At 33.9% G+C, this 13,715-nt stretch overlaps 1 protein-coding gene across 2 annotated transcripts in view; it reads right to left on the bottom strand.

The window, feature by feature from the left end:
• Positions 1-5,113: 5,113 nt before the first annotated feature.
• Positions 5,114-13,715, bottom strand: part of LOC121378785 (protein transport protein Sec31A-like) — a 48,084-nt gene continuing 39,482 nt past the window's right edge. For both annotated transcript variants that reach the window (XM_041507102.1, XM_041507101.1), the window contains one exon: positions 5,114-7,964. In XM_041507102.1, coding sequence (XP_041363036.1) covers positions 7,776-7,964 — 189 coding nt within the window. In that variant the 3' untranslated portion in view covers positions 5,114-7,775. The remainder of the gene's footprint in view (positions 7,965-13,715) is intronic.

Raw genomic sequence — 13,715 nt, forward strand, 5'->3', positions numbered from 1 at the left:
TTGTGGCGCTTTAAAAAGAAAGAAAAAAGAATGAGATTACCACCAACCTAGGGCTAGCCTTGAAATAGGAGCCTGTACACCTATACCAGTAACAGGACACTGGTTGGGACTAGAAGGGGGTGGGGGAAGAGAGAGAGAGAGAAAAGAAGACTGGTTTACAGACCACAATCGCTCCCATAACCTATCACACCTTTGTCAAGTGCCATACATGTACAACAGTGAATCCTGCCTCCAGTGTAATACAAAGTACATAATTATTATAGCCTAAATAGTTTAAGTACTGAGGGCAGTGGTTAATCTCAAAGTACAGTTAACTGTAATATTATTGTATTCATAACACCAAAGTTTATCATCGCCAGCTTATTTTGTTTCACCTGAACACCTCAACAGGTGAACGGAAATTAAGTCTTGCAGCTTATAACTAACCTTCCACAGCTGCAAATGAATGAATGATCAATATTTGTCTTTCCCCCCCCCCAAGACAGGCATACGGTAACACTTAGTGTAATTCCATGTTCCACTCGAGTGAGTTTCAAAAGGCTTGGTCTTACAAGTTTTCTGCAGTATTACCAACAACAATAAAAATTCCTCAACTTATTGTTCTGCAGGTGTGCAAGTGATTACACTGTTCACTTACAAACCTAAGAAGATTAAACACTTTATATCCCATGTCCAGCATATCAAGTATTACTGTATTTTGGGTACTGGCCTTGATGGCGCAGTGGTTAAGCCAATGGCAAGGCTGGTAGGTACAGGGTTCGCAACCCAGTGATTATAGGCTGGTAGGTACAGGGTTCGCAACCCAGAGAGTTCTTAAGGGCTCAATGGGTAGGTGTAAGACCAATACACCCTCTTCTCTCTCACTAACCAGCTAACAACTAACCCACCATCCTGGACAGACAGCCCCGACAGCCGAGGTGTGTACCCAGGACAGTGTGCTTGAACCTTAATTGGATATAAGCACGAAAGTAAGTTGAAACGAATGAAGGTATTTTGGGGAATATAAACCCACTGTTATCTTATTCATATTTTTACCTTTGACACCCAATAATGAATGTGTATTTTTGTGCTAGGGCGTTTGTAAAAATTAATTAATTCATAACTTGTTATTTTTTGTCATAACCCCCCCCCCCCAAACTGTAATCAGACAGAAAAAAAAATGGAAAGGAATATTTGTTTAACGACACCTCAGCACATTTTAAACTTCTGTACAGCTATTTAGTGACTTAACATATGGTTATTTTGACACTTGGTTGCGAGAGGAAGGAAATGTTAATTACACTCAAAACACATTTTATTTATGGTTATATGGCGTCGGGGGAGGGGGGGGCCTGTTTTGAGGGGGGGGGGGGGGCAATCCACTGCCACCACTTAGGCTACTCCTATCAATAAAGCTGGAAAGGATCTTTTATATATACTTTTCCACAGATGGGGCAGTAAATACCATTACGGTGAATGTGTCGGTCATGGGGCAAACACTTAGTCCATAGAGAGCAGTTGATCCAGCAACCCACAGCCCCTGGGGCGATCAATCTACACGGGCCTCGTTTTACGAAGCAATCTTAGATCTAAGAAAGTTATGCACTTCAGGTGATATTAGTGGTAAGATCACTTTGTAAAACGAGGCCCAGAGCTACATCCCTTAAATATATTCTCTGAGAATCGATAATCTATCTAGTGGATAATGCTGGGGGTTTTCTATAATACTCGATGCCAAGTAAATACTTCATAAATAAATGCTGGTTGTGTTGAGCTGTATGTCAGTGTGTCTGTCTGTCAGTGTGAGGTTTTCTCTCACGTCCCCCCTCCACACAGACAGACACACACACACATACACCATTTCCGGCAAATACACACACACAGTAAAAAATAAAAATTCAAGAAACTGAAATTTTGTCAACAATGATTTAATGTACATGAAACAAAAGCATGGATATTTACATTGATTTGTCAGTTACATTGTTATAGCTGATTTATATACAAAATATATTTGATAAATCTCCATCTATTTTTTCTTTCATACTGCTCCTAATATATCAATCACTATCTAGATGAAACAAACAAATTGCAGGACAAAAGATATAAATTATTTACAGACCTAAAATCTATTAATTAAATGTATATATTTAATTATCAAAAAACAGAAGGGGAAAAAAAAGCAGACATTTTAAAACCTTTTTACCAGCCATACTTAACTTATGTGTACAATGTACTAATTTTGGTGCCCAAAAAACTTGAAAAAAACATAAAGCTACTAACTTTATGGCATATTACACATGTACAAGCAATTATCATGTCCGATATAATTCAAATATGTGATGTTTAAAATGCCCATGGTATTAAAATATAGTTCATTCGGTCTAGTCTACATTTGCAAGTTAACCTTTTATTGCTGAATACAGACAATCTTTAACAAAAAAGTTAACATTGTATATACATACAAGCAATCTTTTACAAGAAAGTTATAGTATTGTTAAATATAAGTAAAACATTTAAAAAAAAAAAGGTAATATTGTATCAAGGAATCTTTTACAAGAAAGGTAACATTATATTGTTGAATAAAAATAATCTTGGATAGGTCTAAAATATTCAACAATACAGCTAGACTTCTGTCCCGAGACAGACTTCTGGCTATCCAGAGATCGGCCTCGGGACAGACATGCTCAAAGCTCTAGTGGCATATGAGCATGTGCAAAACGTACCCGAGCTGACCTGCTAGACTTCCAAACACAGAACACACAACTTTCAGTAGTTCTGGTGGTCCTTTCTTATACAGGTGGAATTTACTTAGCACCAAAATGTTAAAGGCACAGACTCTAGTAATTAGGCAGTGTAAAATAATTTTCATCTATTTAAAAGTGTTTTTTTACTATTAAATTATATAGTAGTGAAAACTTCTTCTTTAAATGATAAATTCTTTTCATCTATCTAAATGTTTTTTCTTACTATTAAATTATATAGTAGTTAAAATGTCTTCCTTAAATGATAAATTCTGGGCAAATCCAGCATATTTCTTGTCATCCTGCAGTTTGCAGCAGCTAAAAATATATTTTATGGCAAACAGAAAAAACAACTAACAATGTACCTTGAGAACTAGGGTCCGTGACTTTAAAGTGTTAACAAAACAACATTATGCTCACATAACTCATAAGATTGGACGTCATTGTTATATACAAATGGTTCAATCACATGTACATGCATCTACATAGCAAACACAGCAAAATATATTTGCCTATAAATGCATACTTCATAAACTATCATAATGCAAGGGCGAAAAGAGGGAGAAGAAAAGATGATACATTTGAGGAAAACAACATAATACTAAATCACAAACAAGAGTAAGATACAACAGATAATAAATACTATAAAGCTTGAAAGACACACAGGACATTAAGAAATTCCATTCATAGCCTTAATGTGACATACCTAATCAAGTGCTTTAGAAAATAAATATATCTATAAGTTTATAGTATCAGAAATATTTTAGGGCTAAATTTATGATAAATTTATGTATATTTAATAATTTATGATAAATAATATGCTTAACCATACCCATCTTATTTTTGTTCATATTTAAACAAATCCAAAATAAACATGTGATGATCATTCTTCATAAATGTGCGAGGTTTTTTTCCAGTAATACTTAAAGGTTAACTTTATTAAAAAATAATAAAGTTAAGTTAATACCAGACAAAAATATTTTGCCAAGTTATAGTCAAATATCGGAAGATGGCATTATTGAAAATCCTGCATTAAAACTGCCTTTTGACCAATTGTAAAAACCATGAGTTAACTCCATTAAAAAGTGATGTTATTTGCGCTGTTTGTTCCATCTTCAGTTGAATAACAATGTCATGCTCGTTTTTTAAACTGAAGTTTAAAACATTTAACATATTAGGCATTTTTAAAAGATGCTTTGTCACTTTAAATATATCAAGATAGAAATAACAATTTTCACACATTATGGAGAAGACAAAGTATACAGTAAAACAGATTAAACCATAAAGCTCTGTTCATAATTTTATGATAAAGTTAACATTTAATCAGACCGCCCACTTCAATGCATTGTCTTCCCACCACATTAAGAAATGGTACAAAAATCCCCAAAGCCAATCAGATATCAAGTTAAAGTATGGAAAGAAAGTATATTTTTAAGATTATTTTCAACAATGAAATGAATTTTTTCAAAGGATATTTTTCTCGTATTGCAAAAATATACAATTTTACATGACATTGACAAACATGCATGCAAAAACTGGTTTACAGTAAACACACAGACCATCACCTCCACCAATGTAAACCGATGTAGACAATATCCTCAATAAATATGATTATCATATTGTTTTCCTGAGTCCATGCTTCTGAACTGCAGCCCTTCAGAGGCAGATTCAGAGAGGGTGCACACACACTCCTTTTAATTTTGTTTTTTAAACTTGAAATGAAACTATGTTCACAAGCCGATATTATGACATTCTTCAGCTTATTTTCTCACTGCTTTCAAACTGCCGAATGCAAACACTGAATGTTACTAAAGTGATACAGGAGTTTGGGAGGTTTATCATTTATGCACCCCTCTCTTTTCCCACCCTATTAAAGCATCCTGTATTTACCCTTGTTCTGTGATCTTTTATATTAGCATATTACAAACGCCTGAAACCATTTTTGTTTGTCACAACATTTGCACTTTTGCTAAAACTGATCTTTCCCCCCACCCCCCAAATGAAGTTATCTACATAATATACCGGTACCTATAGGTAATGGTTTTGACATTTTAATACACATACAAACAAAAACACCAATAGACAAAAACATATGAACGAGATAACTGTTAAAGCTACATATAAATACTTTTGATTGAATACAGTAAATTAGGTTGAGATCTAATATACGGAGAAAACAATTCTGATGCAAGGGCGAGACATAGCCCAGTGGTAAAGCGCTTGCTTGATGTGCGGTCGGTTTGGGATCGATCCTTGTCAGTGGGCCCACTGGGCTATTTCTCGCTCCAGCCAGTGCATCACAACTGGTACATCAAAGGCCGTGGTATGTGCTATCCTGTCTATGGGATGGTGCATATAAAAGATCCCTTGCTGCTAATCAAAAAGAGTAGCCCAGGAAGTGGCGACAGCGGGTTTCTCTCTCAATATCTGTGTGGTCCTTAACCATATGTCTGACGCCATATAACCGTACATAAAATGTGTTGAGTGCGTCGTTAAATAAACCATTTTCTTTCCTTCCAATTCTGATGCACTGAAATTAGGCTTTCTTTCTACAGACCATGCTATGCCAGAAAACTAGATTTTTTTATTTACAAAAATCAATGTGATTACTATTAGGATCTATAGTTTACTATGAATACACTACTTGCAATGACGTTTTTGTGGTGTTAATTGCTGGTTTCAACCTAAATCATGTTATATTTGGAATAATACAATAATGTTGCACAAGTTGTAGTTTAATTAAGCAATTACACATGCAGGATTTACATAATAATGTGTTAAAACTAAGGTACTCCTGCAACAAGAAATAATTTTTACAAAATTGATTAAGCAAGATTACTACTTTTAAAAAATTGTGATCTGTACAGTAATAAAGTGGCAGGTGAAAAATAAAGGACAAATAAACGATTTACTTAAAACACTTTAGCAACATACAGACACTAACATAGCATTAAAAAACAACAAAATAATGCTTTCTCAAAAAAAATTGAAAAAAGAAGCCTTTAATATTAAAGTGGATGAGGGAGTGATAATGTTAGCTCCCCCTTAACCAACAAGGTTCGTCTTATCAGATTATTAGCTATATATATTTGTTTACTAACAATAAATATATAACTTGAGAAAATTAACCAGAAGTGCTCCTAATTACCAGACATCCAAGCAGACCGTCAGATTCTTCCTAGTAGACCTACTAATGGCAAACTTGAGAATCTGTTGTCAATATGGTATGATTTATACAACTCTAACAAAAAGTTTGTTTTGCTTAACACCACCACTAAAGCACATTGCTTTATTAATCATCGGTAACTGGATGTCAAACATTTGGTCCTTTTGACATATACAACTCTAGTAGTAATCATTCATTCATCACTGCATTCAAATAAACACATCTGATTTATCCTACGCTATGCTCTCTATAGCAGCCAAGTTACTAACCTATTCAAATAAAACCAAAATAAAAATAATAAATAACAAAGAGCCGTGACGTGGACTATTACGGTGTATTTGAAACTGTTCGTGAATGGCTGAGAACCCATTCTGGCCACACCACTATGAGAGGTACTCTGGGATTTCGCCTCATCGAAACAGAAGAGTTTCAAATACACTGTGAATGTTTACAATTACAGGGATTTATCCAGGATTTTTCGCCATGGTCCCATGTCTGATGGGAATGGGACAATTAGCATGAGTAAATTATACTTGGGATATGTTTTTCAGGCCAATGAATAATGCAGTAGACTACTGTTAAATTAATTTATTAGCACAAATGTAATGAAATATATATACATATATTGGGATTTTTTAGCATAAAAATTGGTACTTTTCAGTGACATTTTCATTTGGAAAGGGGCCTATGTTCGGACCCACATAATGCCTGGACAAATCCCCAAATTAGTCCAAAGATGACATTATTAGAAAACTCGGAGATGGAATAAATGCACCACATTTTGGCCAAAATCTATTGCTAAAAATAGCCTGGTGAAAAACGAAATATCAAAGATATGGCAACAATGTTAAATCTTTGAGAAAGCTGACAATGAAAAACAACAACAGTAACAACAAAACAAACAAAAAGAAAAAGGTAACATTCCCTTAGGTACTTGCTAAATATGTTTACAAAGTCTCATCACAAATTCACCCAGTTCTTCACAGGTTGTTGAAAATATTGCAGCAAGCCAACTGTCATGGTGGACATCTTGTATTTTGAATCAAACCAATAAACAACACTTCTTGTTCCTACCAATATTCATTAATATTAGTCGTTCTTGAGAGAGTATTAAACATATATGGACATAATGTAACAGAAACTTGGCTACTTCACTCAAACTGAACAGTTAAAACATTCAGCTAAACTTATTATCTACAACATATCTTTGTGGTTTTCTCTATTTATACATTATGTATACATAATCAACAGATATCCAGTAAACTATTTGTCTGTCAGTCAGTCAGTCAGTCAGTTTGTCTGTGTATGTGTTGTTATTTTTATAGTATTGTATGGCATTATAATGCAGTATAAAACAAGAATTCTGTAGAATAAAATGTCTCGCATATCACAACATGGTTTTTTTAGTGCACTGTGATAAACATCCATCGGTGCAACCATAAACCAAGTTTCATTGCTTTAGGACTTATAGTTTGTGAGAAACTGAGCTAAACGCAAAACTTTAACATTAAACATTAACATAAGAGGACTTTAAAGCAAAAGCTGACTCCGTAAACATGAGACACAAAAACTAGAGATGGTTGTTCGCCGATTTGGACCTACAAGTAAAATCCCACAATATTTTCTGAAAGTATTTTTAACATATCTGATAATAGAGGTATTTGGTGGTGTAGGCTTCAAACCATGTTTCAATTTTCTAATTCCTGGTTTGTCTTTAACACCTTAACAAACTTTAAAACAATAAAAAAAACCCAGAACCATCCCCCACTCCATTATACATGAACCATTGCATCTGTTTAATATTTGACTGATGTAAATTAACTGTGACAGTAAAGAATTTCTCTCCACACACAATAAATAGACCGTCGTGCTATAGTCTCCATCACAGATCACTTGACGTAGACCTGCATCTGGGCAGCCGACTGCAGTAGAACTTTGATGCCGGGCATGAAACTGCTGATCTCGGAGAAGTTTCCTTGGCTCACCAGCTGGGTGTACACCGACAGGCTCGAGGTGTAGTCGTACTGCTGAATGGCCTGGATTATTTGGTGAAGACCAACCAACACGCTGGAAGAGAGCTGAAAGAAGAACATAAATATATTATGTTTTACACTATAGCTAATCACTTTATTTGGTGAAGATCAACTAATATGTTGGGAGGGAGCTGAAAGAAGAACACAAATATATTGTTTTACAGGGGACATTTTGTTCACTATATCTAATCACTTTGTTTGGTGAAGACCAACTAACACATTGGGAGAGAGCTGAAAGAAGAAAAAAAAAATCTTGCTCAGGGAAAAGAAGGAATTTACAGTCACGTGACCGGAACAAGTGGAAGCCTAACAGAAGAAGAATTTTAGGCCATCCCATTGGCTGTTGGGATGTTCGAACCAGACTACTACCCATTGGGGAAAATGTTTTACAGGGGACATTTTGTTCACTATAGCTAATTACTTTATTTGGTGAAGGAAGGAAATGCTTTATTTAACAACGCACTCAACACATTTTATTTACGGTTATATGGCGTCGGTTATTTGGTGAATACCAACCAACACATTGGGAGAGAGCTGACAGAAGAACACAAATATATTATGGTTTATAGAGAACATTTTGTTCACTATAGCTAATCGTTTTATTTGGTGAAGACCTCCCAACACGTTAGGAGAGAGCTGAAAGAAGAACAAAAAAATCTTATGTTTTACAGAGAACATTTTGTTCACTATAGCTAATCATTTTATTTGGTGAAGAAGAACAAAAAAGTCTATGTTTTACCGGGAACATTTTGTTCACTATAGCATCACGATTCATAAGCAGACCAATTAATAATAAAACACACACACTTAGCGTTTGAAATAAGCACTTGTCTGTCTGTTCTGACAAGTAAAAATCTGCCTGTACAAGCAAAATGTAAATCAATGGATGTCCAGTGAACAAACTATATATGCAAGTTTCAGATATTGCCACTCAATTTTAAAACATTAATCAGTAGTTGCTAATCAATTTTTTATTGACTAGAAATGTTACTAATCAAAATTACGAAAACAAAATGATCCCCATTTTAAACATAATTTATAATATTGAAAGTCGTAATTTTGAAAACGTTTAGTAGTATGGGAGAATGTATCAGGAAGAGTAGATTCATGAAGTATAATTCAGAATATCCTTGTTTTCCATGAATTTAATTATGAATGCCTTCCCCAACTTCAACAAATATAAATACATAAATATTGTTTTAAAGAAAGAAAAAAGAAATGTTTTATTTAAAGATGCACTGAACACATTTTATTTATGGTTATATGGCATCAGACATATGGTTAAGAACCACACAGATATTGAGAGAAGAAACCCGCCGTCACCACTTCATGGGCTACTCTTTTTGATTAGCAGCAAGGGATCTTTTATATGCACCATACCACAGACAGGTTAATACATACCACAGCCTTTGATATGCTAGTCGTGGTGAACTGGCTGGAACGAGAAATAGCACAATGGGCCCACCGATCCCAGACCAACCGCACATCGAGTGAGCACTTTATCACTGGGCTACGCCCCGCCCCCCAAAATGTTATGAAGGAAGGAAGAAAACACTGTTTCATTAACTGTGTAATCTGCTATAAAGTGTTTATGGACAACATCACAAAATGTTAGGAAGGAAGGAAGAAAACACTGTGTTTCATTAACTGTGTAATCTGCTATAAAGTGTTTATGGACAACATCACAAAATGTTATGAAGGAAGGAAGAAAACACTGTTTCATTAACTGTGTAATCTGCTATAAAGTGTTTATGGACAACATCACAAAATGTTATGAAGGAAGGAAGAAAACACTGTTTCATTAACTGTGTAATCTGCTATAAAGTGTTTATGGACAACATCACAAAATGTTATGAAGGAAGGAAGAAAACACTGTTTCATTAACTGTGTAATCTGCTATAAAGTGTTTATGGACAACATCACAAAATGTTATGAAGGAAGGAAGAAAACACTGTTTCATTAACTGTGTAATCTGCTATAAAGTGTTTATGGACAACATCACAAAATGTTATGAAGGAAGGAAGAAAACACTGTTTCATTAACTGTGTAATCTGCTATAAAGTGTTTATGGACAACATCACAAAATGTTATGAAGGAAGGAAGAAAACACTGTTTCATTAACTGTGTAATCTGCTATAAAGTGTTTATGGACAACATCACAAAATGTTATGAAGGAAGGAAGAAAACACTGTTTCATTAACTGTGTAATCTGCTATAAAGTGTTTATGGACAACATCACAAAATGTTATGAAGGAAGGAAGAAAACACTGTTTCATTAACTGTGTAATCTGCTATAAAGTGTTTATGGACAACATCACAAAATGTTATGAAGGAAGGAAGAAAACACTGTTTCATTAACTGTGTAATCTGCTATAAAGTGTTTATGGACAACATCACAAAATGTTATGAAGGAAGGAAGAAAACACTGTTTCATTAACTGTGTAATCTGCTATAAAGTGTTTATGGACAACATCACAAAATGTTATGAAGGAAGGAAGAAAACACTGTTTCATTAACTGTGTAATCTGCTATAAAGTGTTTATGGACAACATCACAAAATGTTATGAAGGAAGGAAGAAAACACTGTTTCATTAACTGTGTAATCTGCTATAAAGTGTTTATGGACAACATCACAAAATGTTATGAAGGAAGGAAGAAAACACTGTTTCATTAACTGTGTAATCTGCTATAAAGTGTTTATGGACAACATCACAAAATGTTATGAAGGAAGGAAGAAAACACTGTTTCATTAACTGTGTAATCTGCTATAAAGTGTTTATGGACAACATCACAAAATGTTATGAAGGAAGGAAGAAAACACTGTTTCATTAACTGTGTAATCTGCTATAAAGTGTTTATGGACAACATCACAAAATGTTATGAAGGAAGGAAGAAAACACTGTTTCATTAACTGTGTAATCTGCTATAAAGTGTTTATGGACAACATCACAAAATGTTATGAAGGAAGGAAGAAAACACTGTTTCATTAACTGTGTAATCTGCTATAAAGTGTTTATGGACAACATCACAAAATGTTATGAAGGAAGGAAGAAAACACTGTTTCATTAACTGTGTAATCTGCTATAAAGTGTTTATGGACAACATCACAAAATGTTATGAAGGAAGGAAGAAAACACTGTTTCATTAACTGTGTAATCTGCTATAAAGTGTTTATGGACAACATCACAAAATGTTATGAAGGAAGGAAGAAAACACTGTTTCATTAACTGTGTAATCTGCTATAAAGTGTTTATGGACAACATCACAAAATGTTATGAAGGAAGGAAGAAAACACTGTTTCATTAACTGTGTAATCTGCTATAAAGTGTTTATGGACAACATCACAAAATGTTATGAAGGAAGGAAGAAAACACTGTTTCATTAACTGTGTAATCTGCTATAAAGTGTTTATGGACAACATCACAAAATGTTATGAAGGAAGGAAGAAAACACTGTTTCATTAACTGTGTAATCTGCTATAAAGTGTTTATGGACAACATCACAAAATGTTATGAAGGAAGGAAGAAAACACTGTTTCATTAACTGTGTAATCTGCTATAAAGTGTTTATGGACAACATCACAAAATGTTATGAAGGAAGGAAGAAAACACTGTTTCATTAACTGTGTAATCTGCTATAAAGTGTTTATGGACAACATCACAAAATGTTATGAAGGAAGGAAGAAAACACTGTTTCATTAACTGTGTAATCTGCTATAAAGTGTTTATGGACAACATCACAAAATGTTATGAAGGAAGGAAGAAAACACTGTTTCATTAACTGTGTAATCTGCTATAAAGTGTTTATGGACAACATCACAAAATGTTATGAAGGAAGGAAGAAAACACTGTTTCATTAACTGTGTAATCTGCTATAAAGTGTTTATGGACAACATCACAAAATGTTATGAAGGAAGGAAGAAAACACTGTTTCATTAACTGTGTAATCTGCTATAAAGTGTTTATGGACAACATCACAAAATGTTATGAAGGAAGGAAGAAAACACTGTTTCATTAACTGTGTAATCTGCTATAAAGTGTTTATGGACAACATCACAAAATGTTATGAAGGAAGGAAGAAAACACTGTTTCATTAACTGTGTAATCTGCTATAAAGTGTTTATGGACAACATCACAAAATGTTATGAAGGAAGGAAGAAAACACTGTTTCATTAACTGTGTAATCTGCTATAAAGTGTTTATGGACAACATCACAAAATGTTATGAAGGAAGGAAGAAAACACTGTTTCATTAACTGTGTAATCTGCTATAAAGTGTTTATGGACAACATCACAAAATGTTATGAAGGAAGGAAGAAAACACTGTTTCATTAACTGTGTAATCTGCTATAAAGTGTTTATGGACAACATCACAAAATGTTATGAAGGAAGGAAGAAAACACTGTTTCATTAACTGTGTAATCTGCTATAAAGTGTTTATGGACAACATCACAAAATGTTATGAAGGAAGGAAGAAAACACTGTTTCATTAACTGTGTAATCTGCTATAAAGTGTTTATGGACAACATCACAAAATGTTATGAAGGAAGGAAGAAAACACTGTTTCATTAACTGTGTAATCTGCTATAAAGTGTTTATGGACAACATCACAAAATGTTATGAAGGAAGGAAGAAAACACTGTTTCATTAACTGTGTAATCTGCTATAAAGTGTTTATGGACAACATCACAAAATGTTATGAAGGAAGGAAGAAAACACTGTTTCATTAACTGTGTAATCTGCTATAAAGTGTTTATGGACAACATCACAAAATGTTATGAAGGAAGGAAGAAAACACTGTTTCATTAACTGTGTAATCTGCTATAAAGTGTTTATGGACAACATCACAAAATGTTATGAAGGAAGGAAGAAAACACTGTTTCATTAACTGTGTAATCTGCTATAAAGTGTTTATGGACAACATCACAAAATGTTATGAAGGAAGGAAGAAAACACTGTTTCATTAACTGTGTAATCTGCTATAAAGTGTTTATGGACAACATCACAAAATGTTATGAAGGAAGGAAGAAAACACTGTTTCATTAACTGTGTAATCTGCTATAAAGTGTTTATGGACAACATCACAAAATGTTATGAAGGAAGGAAGAAAACACTGTTTCATTAACTGTGTAATCTGCTATAAAGTGTTTATGGACAACATCACAAAATGTTATGAAGGAAGGAAGAAAACACTGTTTCATTAACTGTGTAATCTGCTATAAAGTGTTTATGGACAACATCACAAAATGTTATGAAGGAAGGAAGAAAACACTGTTTCATTAACTGTGTAATCTGCTATAAAGTGTTTATGGACAACATCACAAAATGTTATGAAGGAAGGAAGAAAACACTGTTTCATTAACTGTGTAATCTGCTATAAAGTGTTTATGGACAACATCACAAAATGTTATGAAGGAAGGAAGAAAACACTGTTTCATTAACTGTGTAATCTGCTATAAAGTGTTTATGGACAACATCACAAAATGTTATGAAGGAAGGAAGAAAACACTGTTTCATTAACTGTGTAATCTGCTATAAAGTGTTTATGGACAACATCACAAAATGTTATGAAGGAAGGAAGAAAACACTGTTTCATTAACTGTGTAATCTGCTATAAAGTGTTTATGGACAACATCACAAAATGTTATGAAGGAAGGAAGAAAACACTGTTTCATTAACTGTGTAATCTGCTATAAAGTGTTTATGGACAACATCACAAAATGTTATGAAGGAAGGAAGAAAACACTGTTTCATTAACTGTGTAATCTGCTATAAAGTGTTTATGGACAACATCACAA

Source organism: Gigantopelta aegis, chromosome 8, assembly GCF_016097555.1.
Source record: "Gigantopelta aegis isolate Gae_Host chromosome 8, Gae_host_genome, whole genome shotgun sequence".
Lineage (NCBI taxonomy): Eukaryota > Metazoa > Mollusca > Gastropoda > Neomphalida > Peltospiridae > Gigantopelta > Gigantopelta aegis.